This window comes from Pristis pectinata, chromosome 21 (assembly GCF_009764475.1).
Source record: "Pristis pectinata isolate sPriPec2 chromosome 21, sPriPec2.1.pri, whole genome shotgun sequence".
Taxonomy (NCBI): domain Eukaryota; kingdom Metazoa; phylum Chordata; class Chondrichthyes; order Rhinopristiformes; family Pristidae; genus Pristis; species Pristis pectinata.
Window position 1 is genome coordinate 14,694,575 of NC_067425.1, and position 27,931 is coordinate 14,722,505.

The window sequence follows — 27,931 nt, forward strand, 5'->3', positions numbered from 1 at the left end:
TTGATCCAGACTTTTTGAATTCTGCTAATTTGCTTTAATAAAGAAGTACACCTACTTCTTTTGATGTAACATTTTCCAAATCTTTTTGCATCATGATTTCTCGCAGTTTAGTCTTGATTAGTCTTTCAGTGAGCTCTCGCTCCGTTGGTCTACATTGGTGCAAATACAATAATAATGGTAAGAAACAATGAGCACAGGTAAGTTAATTTTTATATTTCTTGGTTAAACCCAAATAACAGGTGCTTTGTAAACCAGTTATTTTAACAATCATTCCCTTCACTTACAATTATTCTGATAGTGAATAGGACATTGAAAGAGTAGTGATATTTGCATGCACATGAACTACTAACATTTTCAGTAAAAATATTCAACTGTTTTCAGAACTTTTATATTGTACTAACATTTTTTAAAAATAAACTCAAAAATACTAAATGTATATTATGTGAAAACAAATTCTCTGTGATAGTGATTACAAAAATCATACAATAACCATTACACTGGGAAAAAGATTTCAAAAGCAATTCTCCATTTTTAATCTGTATAAACAAATTCGCTGAAACGTGCAAACCAGATGAGTGAGTAGTAGTCTGGATTGCTTTGAGTTTAGCCAGTTCTTCCGTACAGAAGCACAGGCTGGCTACTGTGCACGTGTCGGTGAGTTTTGGATTTCCACAGTTACATACTGCTACTGTATGTGAAGGTATAGAACTTGCTGGATGTCAGATGCAGGCACATCTGACTACCTAATCCACACCGGAGTTAACAGTGAGGTTAAAGGAATTCAATACTGTACTGAGCCAAGAAGCTGGATACACTTCATATTTGACCCCTCAGCTTTACGCCAGTCATAATTAGTGCATCTAGTGCATTTTTTGTTATAATAAGTTTCTTAAATTGAATAAAAGGTTTTGCTATCTTTGTATCAACTTTGACATCGAGATGTGATTCAGACCCAGTATCTGTAAGGCTAAGAACACCCATTTCCATAACCATAACACCACTTGATGCTGCCAGACTCTTTATCAATGTGTTAGTTACCTCTAGACCTGACTGTTTTAATGTATTGCCTTATCTATAACTCTACTATATCCTAGTCACAAACTATATATGTGCTTGTTAGTCTACTGAATTTGATATCCCCTGCTTTGGACCAAATATTGTACCTGGTTTGGTTTCTCAATTACATTTGATTTGTATGCATCACTATGTGCTGCCTTCCATGCCATCAGGGGTTCCTAAATCCTTAATTTGTGTGTTTTAAGTGCTGACGCTGAAGAAAATGCAACAGCTGATCTGTGCACAGCAAGGTCAAACAGCCAACAATGTGATGATGACCAGATAAGTTCATTGGCATTAACTGAGGAATGGACATTGGCTAAGAACTAAATAAAAGTGTTCCTGCACTTCATAATAGTGAGGGAGCAGATGAAATCTGTTTAAAATCTCCTCTTAAAGGCTACATCTCCAATAGCACAGCTATCCCTCAGTATTTCTCTAAGGTGCAAGCCTAGACTTTTGGGCACACTTCTCCAAAGGTGGATTTGAACCCACAATAGCCTGACTCAGAGAAAAGTACTGTCCAGAAAGTCAGACCAACCAGAAAACAATTTTTCCTAGAGGGAAACCTAAAGCAACACTAAAATTCTACATTATGGGTTGACTTTTTTTTAAAAAGGAGAAGCTGCTTCCTGCTGAACTGGAGGAATGAGTATCCCTGCCCTTCATGTGTGTTCTAACAGCTTGTACAGCAGCCAGATCAAATAGAAACAAAGGGGAATAATTGATGTCCTGGCTAATGTTCATCCCTTAATAAACTTCACTGAACCAGTCATTATCATCTTACTGCTTAATTACATTTTATTTTTCTAGGAGCTTGCCACTTTTCTAATGAGTTGCCACTATTACTGCACCATGGCAATGACTATATTTCAAAATTACTTAATTGGCTGCAAATCAATTAGGAATTTGATAAGCACTGCATAAACACATTTTGATTTACGCATCAGCCAAGCCTTGCATCAATATTCATTACAAATCTTTGTCCTGTTGTTTGCCTGGTTTATCTATTGTATGCCTTGTTCATCTACTGTTGAGTGGCTGTTAAAATTCTGTAAACATTAAATAGCTGAGTGGGAGATAAAGCATTGTTTTAAGATTTCTTCAGTTGCTTTTGATATCTTAACATTTGAACAGACTGATATTAACAGGTTCTCATCTGTGACACCCTTTACAGATTAGGAAGACTATTTTTACTAACAACGATAAGTAGTTGAGCACTAGTCAGTGACATGCAGGCACTATTCAACTGCCACCTTATTAGGAAGTTGATGGCACAAGTTTTTCTTTGGGAGATGAATGGAATGCTATTGATAGGTTCAAAATATAGGGAGCTTATAGCACAGAGATATCAGATTAAAAATGCAGTGTTCTGGACTCAAGGCAGAATCCAAAAAGGATTGGGAAGATGGCACAGTTTAAATAAATCAATTCCAATGTTTTAGTATTGCTGGAATATCCAGCATCTTGAGATATGATAACACAAACTTGCTCCCACCACCCTCCCTTAGTTATATATGATCAAAAATTGTGAATTAATACCCAAGACACAAATGTTATAGATATTTTATCAACTGACCAGTCTATTTAAAAATAAACTTTATATGATGCTTTTCATGTGTCATACAGCACAATACAGGGTCTTTGACCCACCATGTCCATGCTGATCATCATTCCCATCTACACTGATCCCATTATCCAACCCTTGTACTGAAGCCTTCCATACCTTTTGCGTTCCAGTGCTCATCTAGATACTGCTAAAGCATTGAGTAGCTGCCTTCACCAAACCCTCAGGCAGTGCTTTCCAGATTTCAATCACCCTCAGGGTGAAAAAAAAACCTCCTTGGATTCCCTCTAAACCACTTACCCTAAACCTAGGCCCTTTAGTTTTAAACACCTCTGCTTAAACCTACATTCAACTTGCTTTAATTAATTGTACAACTCAAACAAGTTTTTTTTAAATATAAAAATTTGCTTCCATGGAAGAAGTTTGTGATTGAGCTAAAGGTAGTAACGGTGGTCTTCCCAACATTTAGTTGAAGGAAATACCTGCTCACTTATTAAGTATTTTCATTGAGTTACAAGATTTAAAAACAATTTATGTTCAAAAGGCAGAGACTGATCAGGAGAAGTCAGCATGGTTTTGTGCAGGGGAGAATATGTCTCACAAATCTGATTTGAGTGTTTTTGAGGAAGTTGCTAAGAAAATTGATGAAGGCACAGTGATGGATGTGGTTTAGATGGACCTCAGCAAGACTTTTGACAAGATCCCATATGATGGTGGGGGTGGGGTCCTGAACGTGAAGGCACAAAAGATCAGAGATGTTTTGGCAAACTGGATCTCCAAAACTGGCTTGGTGACGATGAGACAGAGCATCGAGGTAGATGGGCACTTTTCTGAATGGAAGTCTGTAACAAATGGCCCAATGCAGGAATCAATGCTGGGGCCTCTGTGTTAGATATAAATGACTTGGATGAGAAGGTAGGTTGCCTGATTAGTAAGTTTGCAGACAAGGTGAAAATTGGTGCGGTCATAGATAGCGAAAAAGGTTTAAAGGATACAGCAGGATATGGTTCACGTAGAAAGTTGGGTTGAGCGGTACCAGATGGAATTTAATCCAGACAAGTGTGAGGTAATGCACTTTGAGAAGTCAAATTCTGGTAGGACATACAAAGTAAATGGTAGGGACCTTAGGAGCACTGATTTAGAGACACCTTGGGGTGCGAGTCCATAGCTCCCTGAAAATGACAACACAGGTGGATAGAACAGTGAAGGCGGCACCTGATATTCTTGACTTCATAGGCATCAAGTACAAGAGATGGGACACCACTTTGCAATCGTACACAACATTGGCGAGGCAGTTCTTAAAGTATTGTGAACAGTTCTGGTCAACACACAACAGGATGTGTTAGCAATAAAGAGTGCAAAAGATTCACCAGGATGTTCCCTGGACTGGAGGGCTTGAGTTACAAGGGAGAGATTAGATAGGGTGGATTTATTCTCACTGGAATGGAGGTAGCTGAGGGGTGACCTTAGAGGTTTAGAAAATTAAAAAGAGGCATGGGTAGGATAGATACTCAGAGTCTTGTTCCTCAGGGCATGGGAGACTAGAACTACTAGACACAGGTTTAAGTTGAGAAGGGACAAATTTAAGGGAGATCTGAGGGGTAAGTTTTTCCACACAAAGGCATTTATACAGGTACTTGGATAGGAAAGGGGTAGAGAGATACAAGCCAAATGCAGGCAAATTGGATTAATGTAGATAGAAATCATAGCCAGCATGGACAAGGTGGGACAAAAAGGGCCCATTTTTTGGCTCTATGATTCTATGATCCCATTATCTCTATGTAGTTGCAAGTCACACTATTATTATAAGTTTCAAGACAATATAGATCATGCATGCAAGACACTGTGCAGTTTATATAATTAATTTTTCTCTTGGATCTAAATGAAATGGCATAATGAATGCAGACCTTTACACTAGAAAACAATCATTTAGTGCATTGCAGTACCTTGAATTCAAAATGACTTCTTGAATATCAAAAATACATAAAAGTCTCAAGGTCAATAGATCCCTCATTTTGACTGCAATATTTCAAGGAAGAATTTAATCAGCTGCAACTATCAAGAAATTACAAGCAAAATTCTTCTCAGAGTCTCTAACTGTGATACAATGATACAAATTGTGCAGATTCAAATTTTATGAATAAATGAGAAATTTCTAATACTACCCTTCATTGAATTTGTTAAAATCATAGCTTAGCATTTTACTGTTTTGTTGACAAAGGAACAACTAATCACAATCATTAAAACCATGAAAATGACATCTGGAGTATGCACAAGAACACATCGTGCAAAAATCCAGCTGTTGCCAGTAATTCCCCAATCCTCTAAAAGTTGTGCTGTTTTGTGCCTTTTACCTGCAAAATTGTCCAAAACTGGTGATATGACAAGTTAATCAGATATTTAAGAACTATCCTAGCTACCAAAAAAAACACTCAATGTTTTGCTCTGCTCCATAGTAGTGTCGTACACTAAGCCATAATTACTGTTTGGTCATTGTTCTGCCCTTAGTATAAATAATTTTCATTTCCTCAAATATTTCAAAACTTAGAGTCAGAGGGATACAGCACAGAAACAGGCCCTTCAGCCTACCGAGTCCCTGCTGACTATCAACTACCTATTTACACTAATCCTACACATGATTTTTTTTTATTATTCTGCTGTCATTCTTATCAACTCTCCACACTCTAGGGACACTTTACAGTGGCCAATTAAGCTATCAACTCACACATCTTGGGGATGTGGAATCAAACCAGAGGGAGAACATACAAACTCCATACAGACAGCACTCGAGGTCAGGATTGAACCCGGGTCTCTAGCACTGAGAGGCAGCATCTCTACCAGTTGTACCACCACCTTGGCACAGCTCCCAAACATTACCTGCTCTGCCGTGCCTTGTCTATCATAGTTTTACTTTGTTACTAAAATAATTTAATTTGCTTAATTCTTTAACTGTAAAACTACACCATTGCCCTTAAGAACAAAGTGGAGGAGTGGGCCATTCTTTCTCTTGTGTCTGCTCCAACACGATGCATTCACCTTAGCACCATTTCCCTGCATGAGCCCCACATCCTTCTTATGTTAATATCCGTAATCTATATTTATATATTTTAAGGATGCATTTCAGCTTCTACTTTCATTTTATGCTCTGCAAAAATTATTGATTTTTTTCTAACCTGTTTGCGAACAAAGAATTTTTCTTTTAAATATGATTGATGTCAACCAATCTGAGCAGCCTATATGGATCAGATTCCCTAGATCCAATTGCTCTCTAGTAACTGATGGCAGCAGCATGGAAATCTCTAATACAGCAATTACTAGACCTTTGTTGGCAGGAACAGGGAGATCTGTGCCACAGAGATCACTAAATCTTTTTGGCGGCTTTCTTTGAAGTGGGAAATTGCTTTGCTTCACAATTGACCACAATATTAGGGCTATGGAAGTTGACAAAGCTGAGTGAAGGTAACATTCATTCTGTTTTCCTGGTTTTAGCTAGAGTAATCCAAAACAAAACCCATTGTCCCATGTCATGAACACAGGCAGGCCACCTAACCAAGCATTTGTCCTTCAATTAGATCATGGTTTAATTAAATCAAGTGGAGTCTAATATTTCCCAACAGGAATAAAAAGATATTTAAAGGATGTTCAATGATAAAAGTGTAGTAATAGACCATGTACATACACATCAGTAAAGAGGACAGGTGAATCAGAGCGATGAGACTGCAGATCCTGCATTGCATTCCACTCATTAATGAAACTCTGGTTGGAGTTGATGCGACTCTCATAATAACTAATCCATGTTAGGTACAGACTCCCAGGGTAGTAATTGTGTGTCCTGGCAATCTCACAGGCTTTGTGTAAACTCTGTAAAGCAGACCTGAAAAATAAAAAATAATCCACAGTCACACCTCAGAAATTGTTTCCTGAAAACTGATCTGTTGAATAAATGAGGCTATTTTTTACCAACAGGGATAATGCATAAGTTTAATATGTACACATCTGTCAATATCGAGCAAAGCACACCTTCATTGATTTTAGAATGATTAAATCATTTTTCATTTATTCAGATTTTATAATGATGCCAATAGAGGAAACCATCAAATAGACATAACATCTTTCAGAACATGGGTGACTTCCAAAGAGAACAGCAATGTCTGGTCTTTATTTGTACTAATTACAGACTGTCTCACAACCAAACTAGCAGGGCTCATTGGTTATTGCTACATTTACCTCCTGCACCATCACTCTTTCAATGGCCACGAAAAGTTATGTAACTGCTTTATTATCATTTGCATGTTATTTCAGAATGCAAGGTCACCTATTAGCTGAAAGAGCATTAATAAACAGTTTCTAGAAAAAAGTGCAGGTAAATAGCATAATGTCACAAAAATTCTTACCACATTGCTTGTACGGACACAGGCTTGAAGATGTGAATTCTGTTCACTGTTGACACACTGAACCCACTTGGGTGTGAAATCAAAAGGAAAAATAAAGTTATCAGCAAATATAACAGACTAGGTGCAACTAAAAATGCTGTTGCACTATTGTGCATCCACAAGCTCTACACAGAAAGATCCTAATCTACAAGAAACAGGAAACAGCTAGTAAATATTTCAAACATAAATTTGAGAAGGGAGGGGAGAGAGAAGAGAAAAGAGAAAGAACAGAAGCATGTGGGTGCAAGCAAAGTGAGAGAAAGGTATTGCAAGCTTCTGGTGAATCAGACTGTTAAGTTAATTACAGAATGCTTTTATTTGGAAAGAAAACAAATAACAATTTATATTACCACTACTACTTTGGATGAAACTTCCATTTATTGGAATTATACAAGGCGAAACAAATGACTGATTAAATGCCAAGTAGTAGAACAAGAGGCTAATACAGAGCAGTTGAGTTGCTTACTGTCAAAAAGCTCTTAAATTCTACTGGTGGCAATTATGTCATAATTGTCACATAGCAATAGGACAGATTTTATTGTGATGGGCAATGGACTTCACTTGATAGTGTTCAAGTTCCTAAACCAACAGCAATTATGAAAATGCTCTGAGAGTTCAGAAATGCAAGAAGAGAAAAGCTGGGGATCCTCAGAAGGTCAGGCAGCATTTGTGGAGAGAAACAGAAGGATGGACAGGAATGAGACGGAGAGTTAACATGATAGGCAGCGAGAAGCTCAGGGTCACCTTTGACAGGGGAAATTGTGTTCTTAATAAACATCCCATGTCACTGTTTTCCGTAACGTGATGCCGCGTTATCTACACATTTGTTAAGCAACACTAGTCAAAAGAAAATAAATTTGCTAGTTTTTTTTTACTACTTATGTGCCAATGAAGTCACTTATTTCAAATTCAGTAAGTAAAAACAGAAGAAAAAGTGCAAGAAATACTCAGGTCAGGCAAAATATGTGGAAAGAAATACAGAATTAACAATTCAGTTCAACCTTTCATCAGAACTATTAGCAACAGAAAGTAACACTTTGCCTAAAAACGAGGTTCAAACTGGGTTAACATTTTAATACTCTGTCTAATTGGCTATTTAATCATACTATTTAAAGCTGGAAATAAAAATAGATTTGAGATACCAAAAGATAGGGGGTTGAATGGCTGATCTGTTTATAAAAATAATGGTTTACTTAGGCCTAGTGGTTTTATTCTGAAAAATTCTGTTTATGAGAAGATGGGAAATAATGTCTTAGATGTTGATGAAAACAATTAGAACCAAAATAGTTTCTGATGTCAGTGTTGACACAGACTTCCATCATGCATGATTGGCGAAGGCAAAAATCCAGACTGATTTTTCACATTTTGCCTCTGATATTCTCCTTTTCACTAATAACAAATGACTTTGTTGGCTTGAAGGCAGTGTCTTGGAATGAGAAAACTTTTATTTGACATTTAGTACTGAGTTCCCAAGGTTTTACAATGTGAGATTATACATTGGGTACCAAGTGTACTCACCCATCTCCATCCAAATGGATCAATGTGTCACTCCATAATGGAAGAACCAGGCCCATTGTGCAAGTACTACTGCAGAGATAACATAATCTAAAATTAGTATTGTTTCAGTACATTTTAAGATATTGGTGCAAAGCAATCTGCAGTGAACTATTACAGAGAAGGCAATCAATAAAACTACAGACTGTACCCAGTTCAAGTTCATTCAGGAAAAGTGGAAAACATATTCAAAGTAACAAGAAATAAGCCAGTGATGCCAAATGTCCTTGCTTATAAATGAAAGCAAATTAGTTTAGTTTAACTAGCGCTTCCCCCATAGGATTTTTCTTCTCTCCCCCGACATCCTTTCACACAAAAATTTCTCAAGTGAAGGGGAGAAAAAGACCCCTTTGCTTTCTCTCTCTAAACCCCACAGGATTTAGAGAAGGTCAGATAGGAGCAAAAAAAATGCAGATGCTGGAAACCTAAAACAAAAATAGAATGTTGGAAGCACTCAGTAGATGAAGCAACATCAGTGGGCAAAGAAACAAAATCAACATTGTGGGTCAAGCCTACAAAAAGAAAATCAGGGTAGGTTGCATTTTCAAACAATTACATTTCTAAGACAGGTCTTTTTTGAAATACACTAACAGAACTGAGTGACAGAAGATAAATAAAAGTAACAATTACTTAGTACGCAATTTTAAAAGAATTAAAGACCTAAAGAATTTCATGTTGTTCTTCATGAAGTTTAAGCCAGCACAATTGATCAAAGTCTGAGTGTTGAATATACAAAACTGCTATCACTGACACCCCACATATAATTATGAGAACACCAAGTTCCTTTCCCAGTCAGATTCTATCCAGACTTAAAACATATATTGTTGTTGGATCAGAAAATTATTAATTTTATGTTTCTTGTAAATACTATGGAAATTGCAGCAAGTGGTGGAGCAGCATGGAGATACAAGAGACTGTAGATGCGGGAATCGGGAGCAAAATAAAACAATCTACTGCCAAGACTTCTCCGTACCCCTCACCCACTCTAACCTCACTCCCTCCAAACACGCAGCACTCCATTCACTTTGCTTCAATTCCAACTTAGTCATCAAACCCACAGACAAGGGGACTGCCATTGTAGTCTGTCACACTGACCACTATCTTGTAGAGGCCAGACGGCAGCTTTCAGATACCTCCTCATACCTACCCTTGGTAAGGCCCCACCAACAAACACCAGGCCACTGTTTGCCACACTGTCACATCTGGAGATCTCCCTCCCACAGCCCCAATCCCGCACTTCCCACTTCTACCTCTTACCCAAGATCCACAAACAGGACTGCACTGGTATGCCCATTGTTTATGCCTGCTCTTGCCCCACTAAACTTACCTCCTCATATCTTGACTCTATCCTGTCTCTTTATCCAGTCCCTTCCCACCTACATTTGGGATACCTCGCATGCCCGCCAACATTTTGGCAATTTCTGATTCCCAGTCCCCCACCAACTCATCGTCACTATGGATGTTTAGTCTTTATACATCTCCATCCCCATCAGAAAGGTCTTAAAGTCCTCTGCTTCTTTCTGTAACAAAGATCCAACCAGTTTCCCTCCAACAATGCTTTCATCCATCGAGTTCCTCCAGCAGATTGTTGCTAGTGGAGCAGCATCACCCCCTGCTTGGGGCAAAACTGCATGGCCTACATTCTATAACCTTCTGTTAAAGAAGACATATACAAACTAAAAAGGATCAGTGTTAGAAAGATTTTTTTGGAAAAATTGCACTGTTCCACTGAGTTAAACAGTGGCATATTTGAAAGAATTGGATTTTTAAATAAAGATATTATTTTTAAGATTGTATGATTCAAGATTTACATTTGGAAATTAATATACTTTCTTTTCTATTATTGTGAGTTCTTTGAAATGGCTACAGTTTTATAGATTCTACTTCAATGAATGTTAAATGCCACATTGGATAATGCAAGTCAAATTGGGGGCTTGAATCAACAATCGTCATGAGCCTTAATCGTGTAACTACAACCACTAAATGGAATCCATTTCTATGCCATCCAAATATCAGTACAGGCAGCAGCAGACACATCTTGCAGTTGAAGCACCATGCAAGGATTTGGAACTTGATATCTGTTTGTCACAGTGGAAGTGTCTGGATCCTCCAATATAAAAATCTCCTTGCAGAGATAAACTGTACACAAGGATAAACGTGTGCTTTGCAGGACAAATAAAGTGTGTTATTTAGCTTAAAAACAAAAGTCAGCCATTTATCTGCTAATAATTCTGTCAAAGAAAATACATGAGCTCTGAGCAAACTTCAATTTTCATAGAGCGCTACTGCTCCGAGAGAGTAACAAATTTCATCTTTCGTAGTTCACCTAACATCAACCAGGCAGTACAGAAACAGGTGTGGATACAATATTGAATTTAGATATTTGCAGCATGCAGAAAATGTTTCAGCTAGCTTACCAAAAAGGGTGTAACAACAGTTATTTGTTAAATTCTCAAATTATGTAAAATTTAACAAATAGGCTATTAATTGTGCAGTTCAGATTTCAGGAGCAGTTTATTCTGATCAATACTTTGCAACGCTTGGATGAATTACTGAAATGCTCTGGGAGACAGTTAACACAAATAACTTGTGTTGACTGCACAAAATGATCTCATGGAAAGCTTTTAAAAAAAGCTTCCCCTGATCATGAGTTATTCTTAGGTCTTCCCCAGCCACATGCTTCAAGGAATTTCAAAATGCAACATGCAACAGAATGACACTCAAGAATCGCCATCCTCAAATAGGAAACTAGAAAACACAAGTTGTCTTGTTTACATAACAACAAGCAGACAGTCATCAGCATGAACCCAACAGATTCAATGCTGGTCATTTGCACTTTCATTAGATCTGGCTTAAAAAATTCTGCATCGTCATTTTGGCAAACTACAGCAGGAATGTCTTTAAAAAAACTAAATGCATCCATGGGCCATTACTGATCAAAGTTTCTACTTGCCTATTGACAATAAAATGCTATAAATGTACAGGGAACCAGAGATGATATGGCAAAGCTAAATATTAATAGGTAATGCCAAGCATTATTTCTTAACTAATGTGTTTAATTCCAAAGAGAAAAAGATTTCTGATTTCTATCAATTGTTTGAGATATTTCAAGTAATTTTTTTTAATAAGTTCTACTGTAGAGTATTAGAACTTTGTCAATTCTAAGGCTCATATCGAAACTATATTACAAAAGAAATTCTGCTCTAGTTCCATATATATCCAAGACTATTTTAAGTGGTTACAGTATTATCACACAGAGTTACATTTCTTCACTATGCATTTTGGAAGTTTTTTTTTGGTAATCTATGTTTAATGGGTGCTGACTCAGCCCCCACTCCCTAACTTGGAATTACTGCCTGCAATGACCTTCATCAGATGCAGTGGCATTTCTCACGGTTCTCTGTATACCAGTCTGGAAAATGACAGGAGCTCAGGTGGACGGGTAAGGGAATGCAAGCCCAGTAACACCCCTGAGCCTCTTACAGCAAGAAAAGCTGGGCAGGGCTATGCCACTTGTAATCGGATTTAAGGTTTTTAAATATCTTTGACATCATAGACATGCACATAAACCCTGAAATACTTAAAATAAAACACTGAAAATAAAACTACATTCCTTATCCCTTGTTCTACATGGTTCATTGAAATCAAATGGGGTCTCAGATCAGAAAGGGGATTCCCAGGTCCCAGCAAGATTGAGCTCTTCTGCTGGACTGCATGTGCAGTCTAGTGGCACAATGAACCATCAGTAGTCCTGAACAGTGAATCCAATAACTAACTTCTGTTTCAATGGCTGAACACCAGCAGGTTTGACTGGAACAACCAGCAAAAGTCAGCACAATTCAGCTATTGCTGCACGCTGCCATTATTTGAAAATAGTTAATCACGTCAGTATTTTTCTTGCAACATGAGAAACATTGAATAATTGGCTATACAAGTAACGCAAAATCCTCAACTAATACACGAGTGTACATTGGCTGTACCGAGGAACTCAAGCAGAGTAGATAAGAACAAAGCACTGTTTGAGAGTGACCAAAAATCAAGCTGAAATCATTTTCACTTGATCCCAAATTATGTAAGTCTAGAACTTTATTTTTTAATATACAGGATAAGTTACAGTGTATTAATCAGAGATACTAACTTAAAAAAAGTGGAAATGAAAATGATCCAATGATGGTCAAGACCAAACAGGACATGCCAGTCAAGTTAACAAAGATAAAAACCATTGCCCAACAAATAATTTTACTACAAAACTCTGTATTCCAAACAAAAGAAACAATCCCAGCGTGAATAGATTAATTGTAACAAGGATTCCACCAGTTGTCAGTTTGACAGTAGGACCTCCAACAAACAGTTCAGATGCCATTATGTGAGAGCAAGTTGATTATCAAGCTATCTTAAACCTTCATTCCATACATTTCATAATTCAAAATTTAACTTTTAAGTACTCACAAGGAGTCAAGCTATTTTTCCTTTTAAGAAAACAAACTGGTTAAGAGAAGTAACAGCCTTACCTATCTTTGAAGAAATCCATTCCTAAAACAATACTTTCTTCTGTATCTTGTCTGCCATTGGTGGAAACCACCACCATGTACCTAGTGAGATCTATGTATGCACTTTCCAACCGTACTGCCTGAAATTTTTCAAAAGAAAGTTACTTAAAAGTTATTTTAATATTTGATGAAAATTAACATTTACATGTCAGTGTTCATCTAAATAAAACATATTTTCAAGCAATGAGTGAATGCCAAAGTCACCCTGTTATAAAACAAAGCTGTTCTTGTGCAATTCCATCTGAGTTTACTTAGTAATATTTGCAGAAGCTATTCCTTCTTACACTATACTTTCCTCCTAACCTCACTGACTATTGGAACAGGCTTGAGGGGCTAAAGGGCCCACTTCTGCTTCCATGTTAAAAGTTATGGCCTTTTATACCATCCTTTAACTGGCTTCATTATTGTAACACATCTAGAAAACAGTGGTAAATTTTCCTGTTAAAATCAAACAGATTTTGATCACTATGCCATTGACAAATAGGGGCATTACACTGAAGTTCATATGCTCTGAACTATAGTTAAAACTTTAATACATCAGTTATACTGTTCAGTAAATATGAAAGCATTTGTAAAACTAACCTGTCTCAAGTTTGCTTTCAATTTTGGTAGGGGAACTGCAAGAATAAATTTACAGACATGATCACAACCCTGAAGTTGATCTGGAAAATATCCAGAAACAAGGGTGGTGTTAATGTAGTACCGCCTGAAAAAGGGCAGCCATAAATGTAAAATTGCCTCCAAAAACCTACCACGTTGTTTGCCCACAGTTCCTCTCGATTGCCACCCTATTCCCATCTCAAAGCACCTACCTGGGCAGGGAATGTCATTGGAATTGCAATTGCAATTTAACTGCTGATTGATTGGGATGTGCTCCATGCTCAGGTGACTTTGTTGGAGAAAACAAGTGCTGAAAACATTGCATCTTTATAGAACTAGGAGGAAGAACGGACTTCTGGAATCCCATCTGTGTTCCCATGGGCTTTAATTATCAGGGGAAGTTTTGTAGTAGGGGAGGTGACAGAAAAGGGAAAGATATATGATTACTACCCCCCACCTCCAAACTGTAAAATACACCCAAATATTCTGTCAGTAGAATAAGCACAAAAAGACTTGGCAGCCAAAGCACCTAAACATCTGCCACATCACAAGACTTATTGTGAGCTGCATTTAGTTTTCTCAGGAGCAGTGGCAAAGCAAACTTCCTAAACATCTGTACAGCAATAAAGGATATTTTTAACTACTCATGACCAATAACAAAGCATATGCTGCATGTTTAAGAGGAGCAAATTAGACCAATCACATTTAAAAGGGGTGGCCTCTGTATGGAAACAAGGGCAGCAAGTTATGCTCCACAGGGCATCCTTCTTAGTCTGATTGTCTTTCTTGCTCTTAACTCTCTCAAGTCTTGCTACAGCCATCCCTCAGTAAAATGAAGCAAGATAGAGATTTATTAACTTGACAACACTGATCTTGTCCTGACTGCATGGAGACAGAAATTATACCATATTTCAAATCTCCCTCATACTTCTAAATTTTGCAAGTTAGCAAGTTGTTGCTGCATTGATGCAAAATAAGAAATAGAAGCTGGAAGACGTGCCTGCTCTGAAATTCATTGAGATCATGGCTGATCTTTTATCTTAGCACAACTTCCCTGAACTGCTCCTATATCCCTCAATTCCTTTAAGGTTAAAAAGTTTACAGATCTGTCTGATAATGTACTCAGCAACAAAGACTCCCTAGCCCTCAAACACTGAAGCAGAAGATTAACCACTTCTGCGTTAAGAAATTTCTCATCTGTCCCAAATGGTTGATCCCTTATCTTGACACAATAACTCCTGGTTCTAGACATACCAGCAAGACGAAACTTTAACTCTGCATCCAGCTTAGCCAGCCCCTTAAGAATTGCATACATTTCAATGAGATCACTTCTCATTCTTCTAAATTCAGACAGTATAGGCCCAGTTTGCTTAATCCTTCCTTACACAAATTATCCATCTGAGGAATCAACCTGGTGAACCTTTGCTGCACTTTCTCTATTCAACATGCATCTTTCCTGAGGTAGGGAGGCCAGAACAGCACCAAGTATTCCAGATGCAGTTTCACCAGGGACCTACATAACTGGAAAAAGTCATCTCTACTTTGTACTCAAATCCTCTTGCAATAAAGACCAATGTTTAGTTTGTTTCCTTACTGCTTCCTGAAACTGCATGACAGGCAAGCTCAACCACTGCTGGGTCAGCAGTAAAAGAATTTCTGACTTGGTATCTTTTCAACTCTTTAATCAAGGACTCACTAAAACTCATTTCACACCCTCACACCTCATCATCTAAAGGGAAGAAGGAGAAGTGGGCAGTGATTTCACAGAAATGAAGCATGAGGAACTATCAGAATTAACTAAGGACTCACCCTATTTAATGTTACATGGACCAGGAAACCACAAGTAATTACTTGTAATATTCCTCTGGTTTTGCCAGAAGTACAGCCCCGAGCATAAAATCCAAATTAATACACAAAAGTGAAAAAGGCAAAAGAACATGCAAATGTTTGATTAACTCACCAGTCGAATGTTGTCTTCAGGTCTAAGAAGAGTGAACATTGCTTGCAGGTGCTGTTGAAGGTCACCTTTTTTTAAAAAAAAACCTTGAATTAGACAAGTGTAACTTGTGATTAGTATTTATAATAGTTAATTGAATTTTATAAATAGTTACTGATGTTGCTTTATATGGCAATGTGGGACTTTGTGGCACTAGCCTAGTTGTGCAGATTTCCCATTTGGAGATGGACGACATTTCATATGTTACACTGTTCTACTGGTCATGATCACTTGCCATTGTGTATAGCAAATTAGGGGACCAGAAAGGATAAAAGTGTCCTGCAGTTATCATTATCATTTCTTGCCAGTAGACATTTACCAAAACCTGGATGCCACAATGATAATATTGAGTTTTGCTTCCCATCTTTGATCGTCTAAATGAAGCCTATGTTTCTTCAAGCTATATTGTAACCTTACTGAACACAAAATATTTCAACCCACTTAAACTAAATGTCCCATAAATTAAACATTATATGTACCAAACCAAAGGCTTTAGGGAATACTGATATAACCTTAGAGTAGGTAAATGCCAAAAAGGGGAGCTGGTGGGCATACAAGAGAAAATAAGTTACAGGAGAATGGGACTAATAAAATTGTTCTATTGAAATGTGGAAAGGACAGAAGACAGTGGATGGAGAGAGTGGGGAGGATGGCCCATCTTATGAGGGGAGATTGAGCTGTACACTTCCTGAAATTTGGAAAAATAAAAGCTGATCTCAAAAAAAAAGTGCATGGTGTGGCGACTCACCATCTAGTCGGGCGAACCGGCTCAGCAGTCGGGTTGCGCGGCGTCGGAGCGACGAGGCCCAAGATGGCGGCGGGCCTCGTCTTTCTGAGCGACAGGGAGAACCCGCGCGCGGGAAAGTCCTGATGACGTAGGACTTACGTCATTGCCGGTTGTTTTGGGCGGGAACATTCTCCCTTAAAGGGCCCGCGCAAGGCGGGAAAATAAACCAGTTCTGTTTGGCAATCCTCCGAGTCTTGTTTTATTCCGCGGTAGCAACCGCTACATTGGTGACCCTGACTGTCCAAACGGCTTTTGGACCCGCGAAATGGACGACAGCGCAGCAGCCAACGCAGTGGCCCTCAAGCTGCCCACCTTTTGGACACTTCGGCCCAGCGTCTGGTTTGACCAGGCCGAAGCGCAATTCCAGCTTCGGCAGATCACCTCTGACTCCATGAAGTACTACCATGTGGTTAGCTCTCTGGACCAGGAGACAGCCGCCCAGGTTGGAGACTTCATCCAGTCGCCTCCGGAGGAAGATAAGTACCCGGCTTTCAAAGACCTTTTGATCCGTACCTTCGGCCTCTCCCGTCGTGAGCGCGCCGCCCGCCTGCTTCATCTGGATGGCCTGGGCGACAGATCCCCATCCGCCCTAATGAATGAGATGCTGGCATTGGCTGAGGGACACAAGCCATGCCTGATGTTCGAACAGGCCTTCCTCGAACAGCTCCCTGATGACATCACCTGGACTGACGAGGCTGCGGCTGCTTTCGTTAAGGCCAAAGACGCCCTGGCAGGCGCCACGATGCTGGTACACCCCAGGACTGATGTCCCGACTGCCCTCACGGTAGACGCGTCCAACACCGCGGTGGGTGGGGTACTGGAACAGCTACTCGAAGGCCGCTGGCAACCCTTAGCATTTTTCAGCAAGCACCTTAGACCGCCCGAACTGAAGTACAGCGCTTTTGATCGGGAACTTCTAGCACTGTATCTGGCAGTCCGGCATTTCCGATACTTTCTAGAAGGCAGGCCTTTCACCGCTTTCACCGATCATAAGCCTCTGTCCTTTGCCTTCTCCAAAGTCTCCGATCCCTGGTCAGCTCGTCAGCAGAGACATTTATCCTACATTTCCGAGTTCACAACTGACATCCAACATGTCTCCGGAAAGGATAATGTCGTTGCTGATGCACTTTCCAGACCAGCCATCCACAACCTATCCTTGGGTGTCGACTACACGGCCCTAGCTGACGCACAGCAAGCCGACGACGAACTGCCCAGCTACAGAACCGCAGTCTCGGGTCTGCAGCTCCGAGATTTCTTGGTTGGTCCAGGTCAGCGGACCCTACTTTGCGACGTTGCGACTGGTCAGCCCCGCCCTATAGTCCCTGCAGCCTGGCGGAGACGCGTTTTTGACTCGGTACATGGGTTGGCGCACCCGTCCATCAGATCTACTGTCCGACTGGTCACCAGCAAGTTTGTCTGGCATGGCCTGCGCAAACAGGTCAGTGAGTGGGCCAGGACTTGTCCGCACTGCCAGACGTCAAAAATCCAGCGACACACCAAGGTCCCACCACAGCAGTTCGAGCCTACCCGTAGGAGGTTCGACCACATACACGTCGACCTCGTGGGCCCTCTGTCAGTTTCAAGAGGAGCCCGGTACCTCCTTACCATCGTGGACCAGTTCACGAGGTGGCCTGAGGCAACCCCCCTGACTGACATCACAACTGATTCCTGCGCCCAGGTGCTGCTCACAACTTGTGTCTCACGTTTTGGCGTTCCGGCCCACATCACTTCAGACAGAGGCACCCAATTCACTTCCAGTCTCTGGGCTGCATTAGCGAACCTGCTAGGGACGCAGCTGCACACCACCACGGCCTACCATCCTCAATCAAACGGGTTGGTGGAACGTTTTCACCGCCATCTGAAATCGGCCTTGATGGCCCGCCTGAAGGGTCCTAACTGGGTTGACGAGCTGCCTTGGGTCCTGCTCGGCATACGCACTGCCCCCAAGGAAGACCTCCGCACTTCGTCAGCTGAGCTTGTATACGGGGCGCCACTAGTTGTCCCCGGGGATTTCATACCTGCCCTTCAGAACCAAGGGGAACAACACCTAGCAGTCCTACAAAGACTGCACGAGAAGCTTGGCACCTTGGCCCCGATTCCCACCTCACGGCACGGTCAAGCCCCATCCTGCCAGCCCAAGGAACTACGGGACTGTAAGTTTGTTTTTGTTCGCAGGGGCACACCTCGGGCGCCATTGCAACGACCATATGAGGGACCGTTCCGAGTCATACGGAATAACGGATCCACTTTTATTTTGGACATTGGAGGCAGGGAACAGGTTTTCACGGCGGACCGCCTCAAACCGGCCCATTTGGATCTGCAACAGCCTGTCGAGGTTGCCACGCCGCGACGCAGAGGCCGCCCCCCTAAGCAGCAGTTGGCACAGCCCACGGACATTGGGGACTGTCTCGCCGGTTCTGGGGGGGGGGGGGGGGGTTGTGTGGCGACTCACCGTCTAGTCGGGCGAACCGGCTCGGCAGTCGGGTCGCGCGGCGTCGGAGCGACGAGGCCCAAGATGGCGGCGGGCCTCGTCTTTCCGAGCGACGGGGAGAACCCGCGCGCGGGAAAGTCCTGATGACGTAGGACTTACGTCATTGCCGGTTGTTTTGGGCGGGAACATTCTCCCTTAAAGGGCCCGCGCAAGGTGGGAAAATAAACCAGTTCTGTTTGGCAATCCTCCGAGTAGAGTCTTGTTTTATTCCGCGGTAGCAACCGCTACGATGGACCTTTTTTTTAAACTGAAGCAGGTACAGAGCTGTGTTTCCTCGGGGTTAGAACTGGGAGGGGGAGGGTCAGAATCTCAAAATGGGGATCAGCCATCAACAACCAAGTTTGGGAGCAACTGCTTCTCTCCGGAGGTGGTTAATTTCTGGAATACCTTCCCCTGATGTTACTGACGTTCATTTGTTAAATATACAAGACTAAGATCAATTGATTTTTGGATGCTAACTGATTCAAGCTATGTAGAGAAAAGGGAAGAAAATAACAAAGATCAACCATGATCATATTAAGATACAGGTCAGGTTCAAGGGGCAAATTCGGCTCCCATTTAATATATCCCCATGCAAGTTGTAAGGAATAACAACCCTGTCAATAAAAGATATACTGCTGATAAAACTTCATTTCCTAAAATGGGTAGGTTGCATTCACTGGGGATGTAGTCAATAAAGCTTCAAGGCACGGTTCTGCAGAACCCTAATCACCACTACAGTTTAGCAACATTATGAGCACTCTGATCACTTTGCACTAAAATGGACTTGTTTTTTATTCTAATTGTTTTATTCTTGTAAAAATTGTGTAATTTATGTTTTTCTTGTGAATGCTGCTTATTTGATGCTAAATGCCTATGATGCTGCTGCAAGTTTTTCATTGCATCTGTCCATACATGTACTTGTGCATATGACAAATGAACTCTATTTTGAATTAAACAGAACTTACCACAAAGTCATCAAAATCCTTTCAAAGGAAGAGTCTTGGCCAATCTGTATGTTGCAATACAGGGAGATGACCAAACCAGATAAAAATCTTGCAAACTCACTGGCATGTACCTACAGTATTTGTACCGCAGTCAAAATTCTCATGGTGCCCTTATGCTTATAAGCAGAAGTACGTTTACTTCTTTTTCAGCCTCAAGAAACACAGCTTTGCCTGTAATCAACCCAAACGACTTCCACTAACAGTAGTTTCAACATGAGCAAATTAAATACAATTAATTAGGATTTATTTTATTTTCAACTACTTGGAGAATGTTCACAAAGCTTCCATGAAAGCACATTGCAATTTTGGAATTGGACTCAGTAATGTAACAATACATTATGACTGAAAGTTACTTTACAGTACCATGATACAGTAGTTAGTGCTGCTGCCTCACAAGTTTGAAGACCCAGGATTGATTCCGATCTCTAGTTCTGTGCACATGCGCAGAGTTTGCATGTTTTCTCCATCACCATGTCAGGTCCCTGCGGGTGTTCGACTTTGCCCCCACATCCCAAAAATGTACCAGTAGGTTAATTGGCTGCTGCAAATTACCACTTAGTGTAGATTAATACAAAAAAGAACCAGAGGGAAAAAAAAATCAATGGGCATATGAGAGAGGAAAGTTGTAAGAGTATAGGGAAATAAGGAGAGGGGGAATTGGGACTAATGGGATTACTCTCAGAGAGCTGGCATCTACCCAATAACCTCCTTCCCTTTCATTATAAGAGACAAAAAAAACTACATCAGCTTTGCTAACTTATATTCATTTTCCTGGGTTTGTTTTTAAACTTCGGCTTCGTTGCAATTCCACCTTAAAAACATGGGTCACCAATTTCCTCACCAGCATGCTTATTGCGCCGATGATTGATTCTAGATGCAGTTGAGCCATTTCCTCGAGGCAGGAATAAAGCAGCACCCTTTACAGTCAGGAAGCTCTCACTTATGCTGTGAAGAAAAAGATAATTGAAGTAAGACAAACTAAACTATTAATACCAGAACAAATAACTTATTATTAAAATAAACTGTGGATGCAAACAGGTACTGTAACTACAATGAATAAAGACAATACAAGTTGTCAACAATACTTGTGCTATCTATAAAAAGCAGAATTGCTCCCTAATCCCAATATTACTCTTCAACAGACTGCAGATGGATTCTTCACTTACAGGAGAAGCACATTAAACTACCTCTTCTCAGAAAATGTGCACAAAACTGCAAAAGAGCAAAGATTATGATTTTGGCTTTGGTATGCACACTGTGCTGAGAACATGATCAACTAGATTAAACCAAAAGATTTGATCCTATTGCTTGGACAAATTATTGCTTGGACAAATTATTGCTTGGACAAATTATTTGACAAACCAATACCAATATTATAGAGAGTCTCGGGTGAGATTTGCAAGAAAAGTGAAGTGCAAGAAAAACACTAACGTGACTACATATAGTTTCTATGTCACAGTATTATTGAATACTGGAGTTACAACAGAAATGTATTGCAACAGAAACAGAATTAGGAGAAGGGAACTTGAGAAAATTTATGGTCTTGAAATGTCTTTCGATGCCCATCTCACTATGTACTTACTGACTATATAAACACACAATATTAGTATGAGTTTCAAACTAACTGAATTGATAACATTGTGGAGAGAATGGGCAGGATTACGCTGACGTCTAGCTGGCAGTAGCTGCAGTGCACGTGTCAATGTGCTTCAGATTTGCATGCTTGTACATTGCAGCACAGAAGTATGGAACAGGCTGAAGGTCAGATGGCAGGCCTGGTTCAATTTGATTCAGCCCATTACAATTTTTTTCTTTGAGCATATTAACGAGATCTACAGCACAATAACTTGCTTTGTACAGTGTTTATCCCAAAGAACTCTATTCACAGACGCACAATCAGAAATTGAATGCCAAACCTTGGAAGGAGTCATTAGAATCGGCGATTAGAAATGGATCAAAGATGAAATTATTACAAAATGAATTAAGTTAAAAATGACTTCACTACCAGCTTCATTTCTTGCAAATTGATATTTATTGAGCTGATAACATAGGAGCAATGTTGTCCATTGACATGACAATAATATAAAGCTGAGCCATCTTCAAAGATAATTTTAAATGTAGTACTGGAAAACAAATTGTCCAGTTGATAAGTTTAACTCTAACATACCAGAAACTGGAACAACTAAAATGTTTTATAAACTGTATCTATTACAAGTATCTTAAAATTTGAGCAAAGAATTATTTGCAAAACCAAAACAATATTAAAAACTTTGGTAATAAAAGAGCCGAGCTGCCCTTGAAACTCAACATTTCCTCACGAGATTAAGAAATTACAGAAAGCAGTTTCACACACTTTCTCAATCACAATGACAACAGATAAAGCATATGAGAATTTTTATACTATTTCTCTACCAAGAGCATTAGCTCCCAAATTTAAGTTTGATTCTTGAATGCACTTAAATGCAATGAACTTCAACATCATAATACAATGAACATTTGGGATCTCTAGCAAATCACAATATTGTAGTGGCAATTCTAAAATTTAAATTACAATGAAATATAACTGGCTACAAAGCATAGTTTCAAGCTTTGATGTCACACCAGGTTTCATTTCCTTCCAATAATGCAAACCTACAGAGTTCTTGTATATATACTATTTCAAAAGATATCTGTGCTTTCCAAAATAAATTGTAGCACACTGACAAATGGCAGAATTTCGTAGAGCTGTGCACAAGAAGAATAATGGCACTTGGCTCCTTATGACAGTCAAATTACTAACAGCAGTTAAAATAAAGTTAAAAATCTGGTCAATTATTTTCTAAGTATTGCCAAAACTGTTTGGCCTAGAATAGCTTTAAAAGAAAAAGGAATGCGATCCTGTACCAGCTACTTGAAAGACTACCCATTTTATTTCTTTCTTCCTACCATAAAATGCACATTTTAGTTGACTCCATAGCCATTCTTTTAGGAAAAGGGAGTTCCAGGTTCTTTAACTTTCTGTGAAGAAATATTTCCTCCCACCCAAACTTAACTGTGCCAATATCGATTTAAAATTAGGTTTCCCTATTCTGCATTCCTTCATCAAAAGGTTCTCCTCTATCTATTTACCAAAACAAAAGCAATGTCAGTGATATTAGATTTATGAATTTGCAAGGAAATCGAAAAGGGATCTATTCTTCTGACTTACCACATTTAACATTGCCTAGCTTGGTGGCCACTGGATTCTGGCAAATGAAAGTTGGGCTGAGACCCTAACAAGCCAGACAGATGGGAAGATGGTTAATAGAGAATTTTTACCATACTTAAAAATCAATTGTTTTCTGACGACTGGAAAGAACAGCAATTCTTAGGTTTAGTGTTGGAGGTGGGGTGGATTGCTCCAAGCTGAGAAGGCCAATAAAAAGGATGCAGACAAGATCATGCTTGCTCCTAGGTGTGTGGGATCAGAGGGTGTCCATCTGTGCTTAGAGAATGAGAGTGTGTATGTGAGTGCCAAGTAAAAGAGGAGCCTGGTCTCCAATCAGACTGGACCTCCTGGCCACTAGACAAAGATCTCCCAATGTCAAGATGGTGTAGTATTTGGTGTGCAACAACCACTCCAGTTTCTCTGCTATTTCCCGCACCTCCGCTTTCACCCCCACCTCTCCCAGACACAACAGGGATAGGGCCTGCCTTGTCCTCACATTTCATCCCACTAGCCTACGTATCCAACATATCATTCTCTGCCACTTTCGCCAGCTCCAACAGGACCCCACCACCAAGCACATCTTTCCCTCCCCACCCCTCTCTGCCTTCCTCAGGGACTGCTCTCTCCGTAACTCCCTCGTTCATTCCTCTCCCCCCACCCATCCCGCTCCTACCCGGGAACTTTCCACTGCCCCTCCCATAGGTGTAACACCTGCCCCTACATCACCTCCATCCAGGGACCCAAACAGTCCTCTCAGGCAAGACAGATTCACCTACACCTCCCTTAATATCATCTACTGCATTCTGTGCTCCAAGTGTGGCCTCCTCTACACTGGAGAGACCAAACGTAGACTAGGTGACTGTTTCACAGAACACCTGCACTCTGTCCATAACCACGACCTGCATCTTCCCGTTACCAGTCACTTCAACTCCCCCTCCCACAATATCACTGATACGACAGTCCTCGACCTCCTCCAATGCCAGAATTCCAAGCACAAACTGGAGAAACAGCACCTCGTTTTCCGTCTTGGAACCTTGCAGCCTAACGGCATGAATATTGAATTCTCCCACTTTATGTAATCCCCACCCCACTAAACATGCTTCATTTCTTCTTCCCTTTCCTAGCCCTCTTCTTACCTTTTTCCCCCCTCTTCTTATGTTTTATCCATCCCCCGGTGGATCTGCTCTCCCCTCCTCCCCTGCACCTGTCTATCACTATGTCTTACCTGTATCGACCTGTCACCACCCTGTGCCCACCCCGCCTCCCCTCTTTTGTCTACCTATCACTGCTCTGCTTTTCCCTCCTATATATTGGGCTTCCCCTTTTCCTATCTTCAGCCCTGAAGAAGGGTCCTGACCCGAAACATTGACTGCCTGTTTTCTCCATGGATGCTGCCTGGCCTGCTGAGTTCCTACAGCATCATCGTGTTTTTCATCTAGATTCCAGCATCTGCATTCCTTCTCTAACCACTCTAGTTTAAAATAATTCACACACAGGCATCTTCTACTCCTTATAATTGGAGTGGAAATCAGTCAGTCTCGGTCCCAAAGCACTGCCAAGTTAGAAAAACATCTAGCTACCCTTGTAAGGATAGCAACAGCTATATGCAGATTTTACCCCAATGTTTCAGGCATACTTTGTTAATCAACAAGAAGCCTACCACTCCCCATTTCATACACTTAACCAAGATAAAAATATGCTGAAATGACAGCACACACCAAACAAAAATTCCTCTTTGAAGGAAAAAATGCCCAGAGAATTCCATAAAAATTTAAACATCAAGTTCCTCTCCTTAATGCCTCGAGACATTTAATCAATTCAAATTCCCTAAAGCAATTGCAAAGTATGGTATAAACTCCAAATAGAATTCATTTCTAGCACAATTCTTCCAAGTCTTGTCAGAGAAATTTTTTTTAAAAATTGGTCTCTTACCCAAACCACTCAAAGAATGAGGTTATCAGTCAAAATAAACATACAAATCATTAGTGACATTCAAAACTTGATTACTAACGTGGAAGTCACTCAGCTGCAACTTTTCACAGAACACAGACATTGCAACCAAAGTCAAAATTTATTAGCCATCTCCATTGAGGAGATACAAGCCTCTACGTTGAATTGCAGCAGTCCATGTGGTGAAGGCATTCGCACAATGTATAGACAACTGAGGTACTTACAAATAATAATCAGCAAAGGATCAATCAGATAGATCAAACTTGGAGAGGACAGATTTCTTAGTCTAAAAAGGCTCCGGCAAACCGGTGCCCATTTAACATCCTGAATGCATTTGGTAAAGCAAGCAAGTGTCCTCATAGACTCAGGATGTAGGTACTGTAATAATTACGATATTGGAATAATGATTCAGATGTCCATTTTCATGGTTCAGAGATTAGTTCCAATGCCACCAGAGCAGCTAGGAAATTTTAATTCAGCTACATTGATCGGGAATAAAAAAAAGCAACCAACCACAAAAGCAGCAGCAGAATTTTGTGGAAAATTTATCCATTATATATGCTGGAATAACTATCAGTTCATCTTAAAATGAGATGAACATACATGAACATCATGATAGATGTTGCTTAAAATGAGGTTTGAATACCAATTTTTCAGTTCACATTTCTTACAAATACACAGGATTTAATAAATAATTTACACAAAATATACAGATATCATGATATTAAACAAGTCAGTCCCAAGAACAATAACTGCCAAAATACAGTTTTCATTTACAGCATTTTGGGCTTCCAAAAGGTTGTTTACTGCATACAAAGGAAAATCACAAGTATTGAAATGAGCAGAAAAGGGAAGTTCATAAATTCAACATAAATAGTATTGGTTTCAACACAAATTGGGCTGAACCTCTTTACCCTGTCAAGAAACCTCTGGGTTTTAAGACTTTCAAACCATCAGATGATTGGTGGCTTTAAGGGATGAAAAGCTACTGCTTTCTATTTGATCTGTTTCACTGTTTGTGTGGTTAATGTGAACAAAAAAAACCGTGCACCATTAAAACCAGCAGAATTTCTCGATTGTTCAGTGTGCAAGCACCTGTGTGTCACTAAAATTCAATTTGCTGTACGTATAGTTTTACTTTAATAAAACTAAGACTGTAGTTAGGCAAGGTGATGAAAATGACCATGAATCTTCAATGTCAAAAAGTGACTTTGTATGTCTCAAAGCACTAATGAAATGCACTCATTTAATTGTAATTAATTTACTGCACTGTTAAGTGTACCTATTCAATCTTCACTTTCATTTAAACACTTTTTTTCTAAAGGTCATTGTACAGCAGCGTGTCAAAGCCAATTCTCTGAAAGCAGCCATTATTAACAATTTCACAATCAGGCTTTCAGGCAAACAAATACCACTCAAGAGTAAATGAGAGCAGCCTCTTTAATCTCACTGAAATACATCCGCATTCATCCTACTCAGGAGTCGGCATCAAGGAAACCCATCAGTAAAAAGTGAATTTCAAACACAAGGGCTTATTAAATTTATGAACCAAAGTTATCCAATGATTTATAGATTGGATTACTAGTTTACAGAAAAACTTTCTTTGGTACAAGGGCTGAAACCAGAGAAGCAGAAATGACGTCCAATACACATGAAACAAAGTCCATTAAAAATTTTTTAAAGATGCAAATCTGGAAAAAGCAAATCTAGAACATATAATGTTCTTCACCCTAACAATTCTGAAAAAAAAACATCTGGAGCAATGCACAATTTAAACCAGATCTCAAATAGCGCGTTAACAAATGCATTATCAGCATGAATTTTAGAGTTCTATCAAAGTTCCGTTTTCCCAGACTTTTGTACTTTGAGTTTAATTGGCCAACTGATCACTCAACAGGAAAAGCATTTTCCAAAGACTTTTGTTGAATTCACTCACGGTAAAAACATACTAGAACTATTTGCACTTTTGGTTAGAATTAAAGATTCAGGATTATAGGTTCAGGATTAAACCTGAGCTTTCCGATTTCTACTCCTCGAACTCAAGCTTTCATTCATTAGAGACTGCCTTTCCAGAAGCAATAGGAAACATGAGATAGAAATATACAAAAAATTGAGACAAGGCAGGGAAAATACAAAATGCAGAGGAAAAGAGAGAGACAAATCGCCCATATAAAATATATCAGTCTTAGTTGGTTGTGATACACTGCGTCAACTACAACTCAAACAACATGGATTACTATTTTACCAGCTGCTTGTCTTTTTAAACCACAAATCTAAATGGTGACAAACAGCAGGGAAACCAATGTTTCTTCTGGGCAATGGCAAACTGAGCACATAGTCTTTAACTAGTTCATAAGTGTGCAATAGGTTTCATATTACTGTGGAAGTGTTCACTCTGCAATGTTTAATTTGATTACCTTCACAATTTAAGTAGGACTGGACCCCATAGAAAGTCAAGATGAAGTGAATTTCTCTCAGAACACTGATGCTGCAGACATAGGAAAGTTTCCATAGATCGTGAAGCGCCATCTAGTGGCAGACATTCAGCTCCAGGTATTACCGACCAGGTATCACCGACCAGGTATCTTGCGGTCATTCACGGGAAGCAGCCAGAAATCCTACAAAATGGCAGAAAGGGAACACCTCCTCACAAACTATCTACCCATCCACTCTGGCACTTTTTCCCCCTTCTGTGGAAGAGGTTACCTTAGTAGCCACTTCAGAACCCACAAAACCAAAGTGGAACAAGTCATCCTTAATCCCGAGGGACTCCT

General features: G+C 39.9%; 1 protein-coding gene across 3 annotated transcripts in view; it reads right to left on the reverse strand.

Moving 5' to 3' along the window:
- Positions 1 to 27,931, reverse strand: part of ssh2a (slingshot protein phosphatase 2a) — a 113,782-nt gene that overhangs the window by 21,157 nt on the left and 64,694 nt on the right. For 2 of the 3 annotated variants that reach the window (XM_052036013.1, XM_052036011.1), the window contains 7 exons: positions 20,862 to 20,965; positions 15,721 to 15,785; positions 13,122 to 13,240; positions 8,575 to 8,643; positions 7,018 to 7,083; positions 6,303 to 6,497; positions 56 to 149 (listed from right to left, as the gene is read on the reverse strand). In XM_052036013.1, coding sequence (XP_051891973.1) covers positions 56 to 149; positions 6,303 to 6,497; positions 7,018 to 7,083; positions 8,575 to 8,643; positions 13,122 to 13,240; positions 15,721 to 15,785; positions 20,862 to 20,965 — 712 coding nt within the window. The remainder of the gene's footprint in view (positions 1 to 55; positions 150 to 6,302; positions 6,498 to 7,017; positions 7,084 to 8,574; positions 8,644 to 13,121; positions 13,241 to 15,720; positions 15,786 to 20,861; positions 20,966 to 27,931) is intronic. The other variant, XM_052036012.1, reaches the window with a different exon arrangement.